The 15,984-nt window shown below is 43.2% G+C and overlaps 1 protein-coding gene across 6 annotated transcripts in view; it reads right to left on the reverse strand.

The window, feature by feature from the left end:
• The window catches only part of LOC115140040 (vinexin-like), a 38,634-nt gene that overhangs the window by 3,793 nt on the left and 18,857 nt on the right, over positions 1 to 15,984 (reverse strand). For 5 of the 6 annotated variants that reach the window (XR_003865188.2, XM_029678067.2, XM_029678070.2 and 2 more), the window contains exons 2-16: positions 15,661 to 15,816; positions 14,425 to 14,619; positions 13,289 to 13,367; positions 12,589 to 12,725; positions 11,803 to 11,866; positions 8,636 to 8,671; positions 8,454 to 8,535; positions 7,851 to 7,965; positions 5,466 to 5,606; positions 5,139 to 5,249; positions 4,336 to 4,394; positions 1,547 to 1,635; positions 743 to 801; positions 376 to 422; positions 11 to 125 (exon numbers count right to left, since the gene is read on the reverse strand). Coding sequence is in view for 5 of the 6 variants with exons in the window: in XM_029678067.2 (XP_029533927.2) it covers positions 11 to 125; positions 376 to 422; positions 743 to 801; positions 1,547 to 1,635; positions 4,336 to 4,394; positions 5,139 to 5,249; positions 5,466 to 5,606; positions 7,851 to 7,965; positions 8,454 to 8,535; positions 8,636 to 8,671; positions 11,803 to 11,866; positions 12,589 to 12,725; positions 13,289 to 13,367; positions 14,425 to 14,619; positions 15,661 to 15,672 (1,341 nt within the window). In the remaining variant the exon portion in view is untranslated. The remainder of the gene's footprint in view (positions 1 to 10; positions 126 to 375; positions 423 to 742; positions 802 to 1,546; positions 1,636 to 4,335; positions 4,395 to 5,138; positions 5,250 to 5,465; positions 5,607 to 7,850; positions 7,966 to 8,453; positions 8,536 to 8,635; positions 8,672 to 11,802; positions 11,867 to 12,588; positions 12,726 to 13,288; positions 13,368 to 14,424; positions 14,620 to 15,660; positions 15,817 to 15,984) is intronic. The other variant, XM_029678072.2, reaches the window with a different exon arrangement.

Raw genomic sequence — 15,984 nt, forward strand, 5'->3', positions numbered from 1 at the left:
GCACACCCACCTCCACATAGGTTGTGGGGAAGATACCGGCTCTCCCATGATGCTCTCCTTCAAACCAGTTGGCGTCTACCTGCCTGAGGATGTAAACAATGTCTCCCTTCTGTAGAGACAGTTCCCTAGGAAGAGGAGGATAAAAGTCAGACTGTGGCTCGAGGGACATGCATTAGATTAATTGAAGAGCTCAGCTTTACTAACTCGATATTAACATTATTGGGCTTTCTGAGAAAACCGGTTTGGTCAAATTAGGTTTGACTGGCCTAAATGTGATATAATTACATTGAGTGTGTTTCTTTTCACTGACAATACAGTTAAACGGACATGTGAGAGGGAATGGTTTGCAGCCGATCAGCAGGAATTATAACTCACTTGGGGGACTGAGCCTGGAAATTGAACTTGGCTCTTGCTGCTTTCATCTGCACAAACAAACACAAAAAAAGTTTATTGGCGAGATGTGAAAGTCTGCTTCTCACAAGGGCACAGGCCTGTTCCAGCTTGCAGTTGTTGATAGTTATAGCAAGATCTTAATCAGGGCAGCTAAAAGAAAACAAAACAATATGTTCATATATACAGATTATTTTCAGACCACAATACATAAAGCACCAAAACCTTCCGATGAACCTCACTCCTCAAAGAGCATAGATACATTTTCTAAATGTTTTCACATTGTGTACAGTATACAAAGATATGTATAGTAATTGCATATCCCAACACCAAGAAGGATAAAGACATCTACCTGCTTCTCCTGTCTTTTGGGTGGGAACTCCATGACTTCAGGTGCAGGGGAGAGGCGTTCTATTGTAGAACAGCATGGAGACGTGGACAGCAACAGATGAGTGAGGAAACAAGACACGGGTCAAAAGAGTGGAGCAGAATCACAAGGTTCATCAGGAAATTGTATAGCCCCCCAATCCAGCTTTTGATGCTTTAAGAGTAATTATATCAAGTCGGTGGGAAGGTATGTAAACATTGAATGAACCCTCTCCAGTTCAATGTATGTTCTTCTAAAGAAGCCAAACCTTTGGGCTGGTTCTCAGACTCATCTCCAAGAAAAACAGTTGGATAAAGCTGATCTATAATCAAGGTTTCCGGCCAGCAGTCCCTATTTTCTGTGCTACCTCCCCACCCATACACTACAGCTCTTTCCATGCTAAAAGTAAGAAACCTCTCCTCTCACTAATCCAGATCAGTTTTATATCAAATTCATTCAGACAGATCAGGAAAGTCTGCAGGAAATGACAAGGAATCACAGACTTCAACAGTAGTCCCATATTGAATTACTGTATTCCATTAGTAGAGGCTGTTTTTCCATGGAAGTATCACAGATTAGATTTGAAACATTAGTCACTATTAAAATGAATCAATTCCAAATACAGCATTCAAGTACACAGCAGTATTATACATAACCTACTGTTACTAGTCTTTACTGGGCCATTTTACGGAGACTGCATGTTGAGTGGCCTAGCCTTAGCACCACTCTTTCTGAATAAAGGTTTTCATGTATGGATTGGATCCAGGATCAACTCCTACATAGCCTTACCATGTGTGGGACTAGGGTCTGCCCTCTGAGAAACAGCTGTTGTGGGGACAATGGGAGGATGGAGAGGTTGCTTTGCTCCAGTCAAAGAGCTGGAAAAAATGACAGGAAAAGAGAACAGGTTTACTATATGACTGTATGCTCCCACAAACTCCAGTCAATTAGATGTTTCCCAACATTAACAGCCCACATGGTGGAGCGCCACACTGTATAAGGACAGGGTACTGTGTGCAGTAGTATATACATTTGTCATGCAGATTTGGCCTCTGGCCACAGCTGCTGGTTTGCATATAAAGTTATAAACAAAGTTGAAACAGATGACAAAATTGAGAGAGAGGAGACAGGAGAGAGAGGAAATTACTCTGGGGACCTTCTGCCTTTGGAGAACTTATAGTCATCATCATAGTCACTGACTTTATTACCGTGTGGAAATGACAGGGAAACATCATGCAGGGTTCTCCAATAAATGTGAAGTTAAAAGACATAGCAGCATGAGCAAATCAGTATCATTATTAAACAAACATGTATCTGAGAAAGTGCATTGGATCAGTAAACAGCTGTCCACTGTCTGAACCAGATAAACACAGTCACAGAAAGGCATCACACCTGCCTGTTGATCCAGTCAGTGTCTGGCAGCTGGCTGTGTCTGAACCAGATAAACACAGTCACAGAAAGGCATCACACCTGCCTGTTGATCCAGTCAGAGTCTGGCAGCTGGCTGTGTCTGAACCAGATAAACACAGTCACAGAAAGGCATCCTGTTGACACAGAGTCTGGCAGCTGGCTTGATCCAGTCAGAGTCACACCTGCCTGCAGCAGAGTGGCAGCTGGCTGTGTCTGAACCAGATAAACACAGTCACAGAAAGGCATCACACCTGCCTGTTGATCCAGTCAGAGTCTGGCAGCTGGCTGTGTCTGAACCAGATAAACACAGTCACAGAAAGGCATCACACCTGCCTGTCTGATCCAGTCAGAGTCTGGCAGCTGGCTGGCTGTCTGAACCAGATAAACACAGTCACAGAAAGGCATCACACCTGCCTGTTGATCCAGTCAGAGTCTGGCAGCTGGCTGTGTCTGAACCAGATAAACACAGTCACAGAAAGGTATCACACCTGCCTGTTGATCCAGTCAGAGTCTGGCAGCTGGCTGTGTCTGAACCAGATAAACACAGTCACAGAAAGGCATCACACCTGCCTGTTGATCCAGTCAGAGTCTGGCAGCTGGCTGTGTCTGAACCAGATAAACACAGTCACAGAAAGGCATCACACCTGCCTGTTGATCCAGTCAGAGTCTGGCAGCTGGCTGTGTCTGAACCAGATAAACACAGTCACAGAAAGGCATCACACCTGCCTGTTGATCCAGTCAGAGTCTGGCAGCTGGCTGTGTCCGCCTGCAGCCAAACAGGAGGCCTGGACAACAGGAAGCCGTAAAAACCTGCCATATTCTTACTGTTGTATGTTTCCATTTTACATCTCCTTAGCAACCTGCTCAGTAACCGGACTCTGAGGTCTCGAGGTAGGAAGAAGGTCGCTTGGCCAAAACACGAGCTCAGTTTAGCAAACAACAACTAGGAGAGATCTGTCCAAGAATGTATTACACAGTAGGCAAGAAATTAACTGAACTTCAATTTGTTAAAAATGTATATAGCTCAACTATTAAGTATTCTATAAGAGTGTCTACTAGGCAGCAAGACTAACTTTACTTTGCTACGTTCTCATTTCTAACTGATAGGGAACCAACGACTGTAAAGACTGTAACTTATTGCAAGAGTAGTGTGATGGACAGGTGCATGTATCCATAGTGGATGAAGAAATGTGTAACTGGATTAAGAACGTGGGAGTTGGGCTCAGAGGAGGTCTGGTATGTGGCCCCCAGCCAGACTGGGGCTCAACCATTAACCTGGCATGTCCTAGTGTTACCTCCCTCTGCAGTTCACACTGGCTTCATGCTGCACACTAACCGCACAATCTGGGATCATTTTGGAGAATATCTTTAGAAAGTCACAAGCTTTTGAATTGCATTATCTTTTAAAAAACATGTTACATTGTTACTGTCGGGCGGTTATTTCACATGCCTGCACAAATGCATTGACTGTAATAATTTGAATTATGGCTTAGACTTGCTTCATCTCTCTGCACTGGTCATCAAGCCGCAGTCTAGCTAGACTCTTCAATGACCAACCTGCCAGTGCACAGACACATGCCTGGGGAGCAATAGTCTCAATACCATTGACATACATGAATCTTGTAGAAACAACATGTGGATTTTCTACTCAAGTGGTATATTGAGTCAGAAATGATGCACACGGGTCAATAGTGCATCTGTAGCCTCTGTGGGACAATAAAGTTGTAAAAAAAAACTTTATGGTCTAAAAACAAAGCACAATTCATGTCAGTGAGACCAACTGCCAGATTTGATCTTTGTCCAAAACAAAATATTGTCTGGATAAGGAAGCCCCAATGATTTGAAAAAATGCTAAAGATTTGCTGAGTAAATCCCCTGTCATGAACAGATTTGTCAGAGCAAATTAAATAATGGCGCGTGAATCAGTTGACGTTGACATGGTTTTGGGGACGCAACTATAGTAGCAGGATACAACAATGAACAGTATAATAACTGTTTCCTGTATCGACAACAATTCCTGTACATATTTCTCAACATCAGAAAAGTGATACAGCTACACCCAATGACCTACCCTGTACAACTTGAGACATAGTTTTACTGAAGGGATAAAACCATTGTATGTACAATCACACCAACAGACAAAGCAACAACGCTGTCCCATTACTCACCTGTTGTCCTGTGTTGTCCCTGTCCCTGCAGAAGTTCCTGGATCAGCATTCCTGGCACCCTGGAAGCAGAGATCACATTGAAGGCTGTTCTCTTTTGGAGGAAATCTCCCAGCTACTCAGACAGAGCAGAGGTGGTGACCACTCCCAAATGAGCCAGAGGGAGAGAGAACTCCCCTGGGTCCTACACTCCATTGAATACAATGACAAAGTTGGTAACAGTATCTTTCTGTGGCATCTTTGATTGAGGACTGGCAGCATACAACCACATACAGCTGATTAGACGAGGTGCAAATTAAGGTTGTGAAGAGAATCAGCATCAACTTTTGAAGAGTGAAATGAAATCCTTCAATTCAGCATTAAAAGCATACAAGGCATACAGTGTTGCAAACAGTTAAGTCCTTCATTGAATTGAACCTCTTTTTCTACAGAAAGCGCGAGGAAGCGAAAAATATAACAAATGCGTGTTGGATTTGCAGTCTGATTTAGATTTGTGGGGGGTTTAGATTTGTGGGCGTGTGATTTGAGGCAGACACATCCAAGTGCAAGGCAAGCAGGTCCTGGGGGTAGCAGGGTCACAGGGCAGTGTCGGGGTTGGCATGCAGGCCTGTCTGTCTTTCAAACAGTCCTCACAGGAGGGGGAGATGGGGAGATAACAGGGAGGTATGGTATTGACATTATCCATGCAAGCAACCTGACCTCCTCTCAGTGTATTTCTAGAGGAGTGTGAGAGTGAGGAGAGGGTTACAGGCAGGGTAGCAGGGAGGAGGGTTGCTTCAGCAGAGTCACAAGGGGGGCCTCAGTACCTCACCCCGGCCTCGCCGCGTCTGCTTCTTCTGGGAAAGCCTCCTCTCCAGGCCCTGGATGTCCGAGTCCAGCTCAGCCTCAAAACAGCTCAGCTCAGAGAGCAGAGACTCCTGGTCAACGCAGCATGGTGGTTGGAAGGAATCAATCAATCAAATATCCAACTAAATACAGTAACTCATGGTGGCCCCATACTTTCATGCTCCTGGCATGATTCAATCTGTCCATGCTAACTTTTCCTTTTTCTTTGCTAGCTCATTAAAACAATCACTGCCTTTGGCCATCATGGTGGAGGTTATGACAACTATCATATCACTGTGAGCACTCACCTCGAAAGCGGATGGCTTAGACGGCTTCTCTATGGGGGACCAGGGTTTCTCTGTGGGTCTGTGCTGGGCCAGCTGTATCGGAGGCTGCTGGGCCAGCTGTATGGGAGGCTGCTGGGGCTTCTGGGCTGGCTGACTCTGAGGCTGGGAAACACAAACATATAGACTCTGAGCACACAGTCAGACAGGGAGACCTGAGAGTTGGTCATATACAGTGGGGCAAAAAAGTATTTAGTCAGCCTCCAATTGTTCAAGTTCTCCCACTTAAAAAACCCCGCAGTTTGATTTACAGTAAAGCATGATCATAGTTTGGGATACATACAAAACCTGTGTTTTTTATGTAATCCAGCCAAACACAGAAGTGCGTTCCTGTAGACTACTTTATAGTCAGTCAATCTGATTCACTTCATTAACTCTACATCCACATAAATAATTCAACAGTCAGATGAAACCGAACTCATTCCCTCATTAAAGGCTCAATGCAGACATTTTTATATCAATATCAAATCATTTTGGGGTAACAATTAAAGGTCCATGTCACCAGGCAGGCCAAAACTCCAATGGAAACAGGCTGAAATTTCAGGTGGTCTTTTCAAACAGCTCTTACACTAAAAATACATGATCATTATTTTCACAATTTCACAGTATTATTCCAACCTTAAATGGTGGAAATATATATAAAACACAGGAAAATCACATTATTGACTGCACTGGGTTTTTAAATACCTTACCATACTAGTTTTCCAATAAAATTGACAAAAAGCTATTTCTCAAGCAATAATTTTGCTAGGACTGTCTGGGAGTGGGGAATGAAAACTAAAAACTACCTGTTATTGGCAGGTTTGTAACTGTCTTTGTTATTGGTTTATTTACCAATTTACCAGGCAAGCCAGAAACTCCAGCCCAAACCTGCTGATTAGAAGGTCCTGTGTAGATTGTACCAGCAACTATCAGGAAATAACATAGATCACATTTTTTTCCCCAAAAATTCAGTGTCATCAGCCAATGCAAAACACAGGCAAACTGGATTTTGACTGCACTGGGCCTTTAAGAAGACATATGTTCCAGTACCTTACACTAGAAATAATTGCTACACTACTTTAAAAGGGTATAAACTTAAGAAACCTTCAACTCCCAACCCCTTTTTCATGTTCCTTGAAATACCTTGGCAGAGTGAGTTCCTGTGAAAGCCAAAGTATTCTCTCAGTCAGTAGTCATCACTACAATCACAGGCAATGATATCACTACTCAGGAGTTCAGCACTTGATTTGGTCTGTCCTCTGTAAATGTGTGATTCTCTGTACACAGGCTGGCCTGAACTGAGGAGAGGAGTTGCTGGAGATAGAAGCTGTACCTAACCACAGATCTAGGATCATATTACAATACCTCCAATCCTTAACCATTAGGGGTATTAAACACATCTGACCCTGTATCAGTTGGCGAGGGACAACTTCTACCTATTCTAGAGCAAGTCTGGTGATGACCCTCAGAGTAAATGAAATATGCCTTTATACTGTGAAACATTACGCACCACAAGAGGTTAACAGGCATAATCAGTATCACAAGACGCCTGGGCCCTGTATTTGTTTTCTTCCCGCTGTGAGACGCCAGGCTCAATTTGCACCAGATCTGGAGCCATTCAAAACGTCAGCCCAGAGACAAACACACTCCTCTCTAAATCACTCAGAGTATTTTAACAGACAGACATACAGTATTCAAAGGGCCTCATGCATGCGCACGCACACACACACACACACACACACACACACACACACACACTCATGGGTAGTTCCGAGTCACTTACTCATTTTAGTAAGGGCAGAAATGTTAGATACATTTCCAAGGGAACACATGCATCAGAGACAGCAATACATACACTGTTGACCATCCAGTAGTTTATGGCAGTTCATGGTTAACAAACACTGTATTCATGTTCTTTTGTTTGTTCTACAAATTATGATCTCGAAATGAAGAAGAAAGCCAGAACACAGCTGGTGTGGGTTTGCCATTGTAGCAATGATCGCATTAACAACTTCCTGATTACCTGGCGTGAGATGCTTTTAGCTGAGAAGCATTCCAGGGTATTGACACAAACTAATCCTAATAAGAAAGGGATAGGGTGTTTGCCACCACGGGCAGCTATTGTAGGCAGCCCACTCCACACTAACAAATACAGTACAAAGAAAAACTCTCAAAAATAGTTCTGAAGCTAAGCCACAAATCTTTTGAAAACCTCAATGAAAAACACGTTGCTTTAAAATCAGGAATTATTTGCCACAGTGCAACCTTTAAATACAAACAAATATGTTCAATCCAAGTACCACCTATATTAAAATGTGTGGTATTGCTAAATGTTAAGCACCCTGGTAAAGGAGGGTAAGGCCTAACCTGGCTGTGGACCTCTGAGGTGGTGCTCTGTCCAGGCTCAAAATCAAATATGCTCCTGGGTTGTGGTGGCTCCCCCCATCGGTCTGAAAGCTTATCTTCAACCCCCAGCTCACTCCTGAAACACAATCCCCAACAACATGCATGCACGAACACACATGCACGCACGCACACACACACACACACACACACACACACACACACACACACACACACACACACACACACACACACACACACACACACACACACACAACACAACTTAATCATGGTTTCATTGTCAATGCCTGTAGGAACAGATCCAAACGTGTCTACCTGGCACTTGTTTTTGTCTCTCCCCACACTCCTTGTCTTGGGTCGGGGTTTGGAATTCACACTTATACCATTCACCCAATTACCATGTTGAGTGAAGTAGCACGAACTGGGTGTTTCACAATGACTGACCACATGCTTCTGATATGCTGTGAACTTGGTCATGGTTATACAGTAACAGAAACAAATACGTTCTAACATTCTCAACATGAGCTCTACTGTTGGTTTAAATGAGGAGGTTGAACGTGGAATCTCCCAGTCCTATTCAGTCCCATCAGTCTCTCCCAGTCTCACCAGTCAGGGAGGGCTCCGTAATTGTCCATATGGGTCTGAGTCTGCTGCCCACCGGCTGAGTCAGCAGCAAGGGCCCGGCTCCCTGAGGATCAGTAAAAATTAGTGTTAGCAAAGACTGGCCATCTGACAGAGTAGATAAGTTACACCCCAGAACATGGCTATGTTATTTCCACTTTACTCACGTTCAGCAGACCATCGCTCAGAGTCCTCGTCAGTTTCTAACAAACGGGTAAAGATAGCAGAGTTAGAGGGATTTAGAGAACATTAATCATAAATAGTACACTCACCCCAACTAAGGGGCCTAGCCTGAACCATGACAAACAGCCCCAGACCATTATTCCTCCTCCACCAAACTTTACAGTTGGCACTATGCATTCGGGCCGTTCTCCTGACATCCGTCAAACCCAGATTCGTCTGTCAGACTGCCAGATGGTAAAGCGTGATTCATCACTCCAGAGAACACGTTTCCACTGCTCCAGAGTCCAATGTTGACTTTACACAGCTCCAGCCGATGCTTGGCATTGCGCATGGTGATCTTAGGCTTGCATGCGGCTGCTCGGCCATGGAAACCCATTTCATGAAGCTCCCGACGATCAGTTCATGTGCTGACATTTGAGGTAGCATGAGTGAGTGTTGCAACTGTGTTGCAAACAATTTTATGCGCTACACGCTTCAGCACTCAGCGGTCCCAATCTGTGAGCTTGTGTGGCCTACCACTTCACGGCTGAGCTGTTGTTGCACCTAGATGTTTCCATTTCACAATAACAGCATGTACATTTGACCGGGGCAGCTCTAGCAGGGCAGAAATTTGACGAACTGACTTGTTGGAAAGGTGGCATCCTATGACAGTGCCACAATGAAAGTCACTGAGCTCTTCAGTAAGGCCGTTCTACTGCCAATGTTTGTCTGCATGGCTGTGTGCTGGAATTGCCAAATCCACAAATGTTAAGGCATGTTCATGTACTTTTGTATATATAGTGAATATTCTATTCAGTAGGGCCCTGATTCCGAATTCCGTCTCAAGTTAAGCTCACGTAAATGGAACGTTATTCCCTTTTTATGCACTTTTCTCTATATATATATATAAATATATAAATATATATATATATATATGCTAATTGAATTGTTATTCAATCTGCCCACACCTGCCCACCCGACTAGCATCACCACCCTGGATGGTTCCGACCTAGAATATGTGGACAACTATAAATACCTAGGTGTCTGGTTAGACTGTAAACTCTCCTTCCAGACTCATATTAAACATCTCCAATCCAAAATCAAATCTAGAATCGGTTCCCATTTTGCAACAAAGCCTCCTTCACTCACGCCACCAAACTCATCAAACTATCCTACCGATCCTCGACTTCGGCGATGTCATCTACATAATAGCTTCCAATACTCTACTCAGCAAACTGGATGCAGTCTATCACAGTGCCATCCGTTTTGTCAACAAATCACCTTATACCACCCACCACTGAAACCTGTATGCTCTAGTCGGCTGGCCCTCGCTACATATTTGTCGCCAGACCCACTGGCTCCAGGTCATCTATAAGTCTATGCTAGGTAAATCTCAGTTCACTGGTCACGATAACAAACACCCACCTGTAGCACACGTTCCAGAAGGTATATCTCACTGATCATCCCCAAAGCCAACACCTCATTTGGCCGCCTTTCCTTCCAGTTCTCTGCTGCCAGTGAATGGAGCGAATTGCAAAAATCGCTGAAGTTCGAGACTTTTATTTCCCTCGCCAACTTCAACCATCTGCTATCTGAGCAGCTAACCGATCGCTTAGTCCACTTAGTCCATCTGTAAATAGCCCACCCAATCTACCTACTTCACCCCCATACTGTTTTTATGTACTTTTCTGCTCTTTTGCACACCAGTTTCTCTACTTGCACATCATCATCTGCTCATTTATCACTCCAGTGTTAATCTGCTAAATTGTAATTATTCGCTCCTATGGCCTATTTTTTGCCTACCTCCTCATGCCTTTTGCACACACTGTATATAGACTTTTTTTTCTACTGTGTCATTGACTTGTTTATTGTGTTATTGGCTTGTTTATTGTTTATTGTTTATTCCATGTGAAACTCTGTGTTGTTGTCTGTGTCACACTACTTTGCTTTATCTGGGCCAGGTCACCATTTTAAATGAGAACTTGTTCTCAACTAGTCTACCTGGTTAAATAAAGGTGAAATAAATACAAAATAAAATAAAAATCTTCTAACATTACCATGGGTCAAAGAATGGAATATGGCAATTTTCAGAAGGAATCAAACCACTGTATATTTGATTCATCAATATATTTTGTGTGTAAAGGCTCTCCAAACCATTTTTTAAAATTATTCCATACTTTCCTAACCCCAAAATGTGCCTATATAATCTACAAGATCAGATATTTTTTTATCTAACAGTTGGTGTTGAAACGGAGACGAATATGCATAAATTTGGATTTCTTTCATTGACCCCCATTTTCTGAACCCGTTCTCTCGATGTATTCTAGTCTGTTGACAAAATTCTAATTAAATGTACACCGTATTTAAAGGGATGGCTTAAAATGCACTGAAAACCCAATTGAATGAAAACTCAATGAGAAAATCTGTTGGCCAGCTAGTGGGAGGGGTCTCACCGGTTCAATTACATTTATTCAGCGGCGCAAGGTAACCACACCTGCAAAGCCCGTTACGCACCTTCATAAGGTATGTCTGAATATCAACGACTGCGAAGGGCTGAAAGGCGTGCCTACGAAAGGCGTAATTTCCTAAGTCAGAATCGGGCCCTAGTGACATTCCAATGCAATTCTGATATGTGACTAATGCAAATATTTTCTGTACTCTGCCAAAGGAATCCATCACCTGCACAGTAATCAGGTTGGTGCCTATGGCACAATGAACCAGCGCAGTAGACACTGCTCTCAGGAGGGATCAGTGGCTGTGAAACCTGTAGTGGGTTAAAAGCCAACTGCCTGGAGAGTGGTGACACCTGAGAAACAGTTTTAATAAACTCCATCCTGGTCATTCCTGTCCTGTCACTCTGAGGACCTGAGTGCTGCCTGTCAATACCACCAAGCAGACACATAACCAGAAATAGACTACTGATATACAACTGGATATAAGGACTGGTATGAAGGAATACATTTAGGATGGTGCTAGATATGTGGAGATACTGTAGATAAGTTGGAATGATTTGGTATAGATATCATAACATCTTGAGAGTTCTCCTGTCCCTGGAATAATCTGCCTTCTGGATCAGCTCTCTGGAGGCTGACATTGATAGAAAGGAATTCTCTGTCTGGGCTGGTGTGAGTGAGTGTGTGTGAGAGAAGGTGAGAGGGAGGAGAAGTCATACCTTCTGGCTTCTTGTGGATCTGCCTGAACATGCTTCTGTACCAGTCTTTGGGCTTGTTCACGCTCTGGTGTGAGAAAAGAAGGAAACATGACAAAAACACCTTGTTAGACATATGAGAAAAAGCTTTCAGAAGTTTCAGAGTACATGAATGAGGACATTTTGGCTCCAGGTAAATGACAACTACAGATGTTGGATTTTAATTTGACCACTCTTTTGTTGCTGAGAATTTTGCTGTACCGCAGGAAATGCAGATGAGCTTCATGTGTTACATAAATTCAATAATAATTTATTTTTTAAATGTATTTTTGGATGTATCCTTAATTTAACTAGTCAAGTCAGTTAAGAACACATTCTTATTTACAATGACGGCCTACCCTGGCAAAACTCGGACAACGCTGGGCCAATTGTGCGCCGCCCTATGGGACTCCCAATCACGGCCGAATGTGATACAGCCTTGATTATATTAACAGTATTGCACTTTTCATGTAGCCTCATTTTGGACAGCTAATAGCCTAACCATCGATCAAGCACCATTATAGACTAAACGTTTAAATCCTGTTTCTGCAGGATTATTTTGCTGCGACAACACTGGTCAAATTAAGATCCTACACCTGTTTGAGTGTACCAAGGAGTTTTTATTATCTGCGTGACCAGATTAAGAAAAAGTCTGGGCCGTAGGGCGATATACGGTTATAATATAATATAAATATAACAATAATATATGCTACGTAGCAGATGTTTTTATGTATGGTTATGCAAGCTGCTATCTGTCTGTGTTCATCTTACTGATCTTGAGGCGATGGGCATCCCTGTTTCATCCACTGGGCCGATCCCAGAGAACTTGATGAGGCGCTCCTCCCTTGTAGCAACCCTGCGTGGCAGAGTGGAAGAGCCCCTGTTCTGGACTCCATTAGAAAGACCCCCTGTTACAGAAAGACAGGACAGACCTGTTATCAAAAGCAATTCTAACTGTCCTCATTTTTCTATTACATTTCAGCTGAGTAGCAGTATGAAGCCTTCTTCACCACTATTGCCACTGGGTGGCCACAGAGTGCCACTGGGTGGCCACAGAGTGCGACTGGGTGGCCACAGAGTGCCACTGGGTGGCCACAGAGTGCCACTGTGAAATGGAGGTTGTTTTCATTTATGAAGCAATTGTGTGGTTAATACCCTGCATCGTATAATACATTTTAGGGTGATAATAATATGATTGTGAAGGCTTTGTTAAAGCTGATGATAAAAAATATATTATATATACATTAAGCCTTGACATTTGAAACACAGAGTTCTGAGAATCTTTTAGCAGAAGATTGCAGACTGCGACCGCAGCACATATCAGTCATTCATGTCTCCATTGAGAGTATTCCAGAGTGTTCTGTCTTCTCTCCCACCAACGATCCCATAATACTTTGCACATTCATGACTTAAACATAAAACTCAAACTATAATGCTCTATATGATAATTTCAAGAAAACTATAATCCTACCATTTGATTGAGCAGGGCCATAGTATGATCCAAAACGAAGAGGGTCGGTAAGAGGGTCACTCCCATTGACCTCTGAAACCTAAGATGGAAAATCAATTAGTCTGATATAAATATTAACAGTTGGAGAGCATGTGATTGTATATATGAATTTTGTGTAAATAGTATTTTTGTTGTCTCTTGGTGTCTTTACTATATATAACTCTTTATTTATTTTTAAAAAGTATTATCTTATGTTGTTCTTGTCTATTACTGTTCTGTACTTCGTCGTGTACTTGTACGTTCTATGTGGACCCCAGGAAGAGTAGCTGCTGCATGTGCAGGAGCTAATGGGGATCTTAATAAACTAAACTAAACTGTGGAAATAGTCTGTAGTGCAGGACACATTATCATATATTGGATTAACCAACACAAATTCAGGTCCTCTATCAATATCCAGTATATTCCAATCCAGTGGCATAAGACTGAACCTGTGATACTAGACAATTCCACAGAAAGGAGCCGTTGTCTCTCAATATAACGTGTGATCTACACAGAGTGTACAAAGCGTTAGGAACCCTGCTCTTTCCATGACAGACTGACCAGGTGAATCCAGGTGAAAGCTATGATCCTTATTGATGTCACCTGTTAAATCCAATTCAATCAGTGTATTAGAATGGGAGGAAGACACGTTAAAGGATTTTTAGGCCTTGAGACAATTGAGACATGGATTGTGTATGTGTGCCATTCAGAGGGTGAATTGGCAAGACAAAATATTTAAGTGCTGTTGGGCTTTCACACTCAACAGTTTCCTGTGTGTATCAAGAATGGTCCACCACCCAAAGGTCATCCAAAGGTCTTAATTTGATCACCCTGTTTCAGGAGAACTTTCCTGCAATGCAGGACATTTAAAACCTTTAGTGTATTTGAGGTTGAACAAGGCCTCTGAAGTTTGCAATTTCCACTTAGAAATGTCAGACTTGATTTTCCCTTAAGAAAAATGTATCAACCCCTACATAAATGTACATTAATTATAATTCATATAATAATTCACATTTCCTATTGCTGCAGGATTATTTTCCTGCTGTAGCAAATTGGCCCGAATTAAGATTCTACATCTGTACAATAACCATGTGTATCACCGTAACAGTTTTGTTTGCCTTAATGAGCTCCACGGGTGGCAGTCTTGTGGAATGGAAGGGGCTGAGAAGGGGGGTGGGGAGCCCCGGGGAGATGACCACCACCTCCTGGGTCAGGTCTGGAGGGGACAGGTGATGCTGCTGGCTGGAGGGAGGGCCATCGTCAGAGAAGACGATACGAGAGCCGTTCAGATGGTCCAGGATGTCCACACGTTGCTACAGGAGAGAGGCAGTTGAACACTACATCTAAACACAGCCATGTCATGTTGTTAATGCTCTCTCTCTCTCTCTCTCTCTCTCTCTCTCTCTCTCTCTCTCTCGCTCTCTCTCTCTGAGGGAGGTCGGGTGTGCTTGTTAACGACATTGTTGTTATGTGGACATTAATTCACCCTAACAGTGGGGCTCCTGGTGAAAAGGCCTCTCATTTATTTAAAGCAGAGCAGCAGAAGGATGTGCTGTTCCACCCACTTCATCATCTCCCTTGCAGAGGCTGTAGAAAGGGCCCATTCAGGACCTAGATCAGGGGGCTGAAACAGGAGAGGCCCATTATAAGCCCATTAACCGTCCATTCAGCTGGGCCTTGTGTTCTCCAACTAGGGGGAGTGGCCCAGGCCGAGGGGGTCGAAAAGGGGTCGCTGATGTTGACCGCAGTGAAAGTGCACCAGCATTAGTGATTCTCCCAAAGCCCTCCCCTGCTCTCTAAGTTTCCGTGTCAACTGGTCAGCCTCCCTCCTTGCTGCCCAACACTGCCCCTCTTATCCTACTCCTGCGTGTTTGAGTCCACAAGGGGCGTTTCAGCTCTCTCTGTGTGAACTCTGGGGGTCATGGGAAGCTCTTGTGCCTCTCACACAGGATGAAACTGTATCTAGCTATTCCGAGAGATACCATTATGGAGCTAGGACTGGGGCATTGTCATGGAAATTGTAGCCTATAAATACAGTAAATAGCTGTTATTTTCATTCTAACTTATGTGTTGTTGTTTTGCCTTGTTGTATAGCATATTTAAAAGGCACCTCTCTGTATGCTGTTCATGCCAACTCTGCCAAGGCAGACTTCAAAGATATTTTCTCTGACACAGCAAATTCGATTTGTTTTTAATATCTCTATGAAATCTTCAATACTTTGGATCTGCCTGAATATGTTCTTTCATAGAATTCAGTTCTACTAAGAATCTAGCTCTCTTCATGTGGAGTTAGAGAAAGATGTCAATTTTACTCTCAAATCCTAAATGAAATTTGTGAGCCAAAATGCCTGTACCTGAGACTGCATTTCATTTGTTATGATCCTGGCTGGGGTCTGACGCCAAAGTCTTCGTGTTATGAGCCTGGCTGGTCTATGACGCCAAAGTCTTCGTGTTATGAGCCTGGCTGGTCTATGACGCCAAAGTCTTCGTGCAGCCGCCAAAGTATTCACCTGTGATAAACAAAACACACATACTGGTTAGATGGTGAGCAAATAATTGATATCAAGTCACTCACATGCAGAGAACACCACGGTAGCATATTCTCTTACACAACACCCTAAAAGGAGACAAACAGATTTATGGTCAATTACCTCTTATTCCAGAGACAATTGCATTAT

Source organism: Oncorhynchus nerka, linkage group LG13 (genome assembly GCF_034236695.1).
Source record: "Oncorhynchus nerka isolate Pitt River linkage group LG13, Oner_Uvic_2.0, whole genome shotgun sequence".
NCBI lineage: Eukaryota > Metazoa > Chordata > Actinopteri > Salmoniformes > Salmonidae > Oncorhynchus > Oncorhynchus nerka.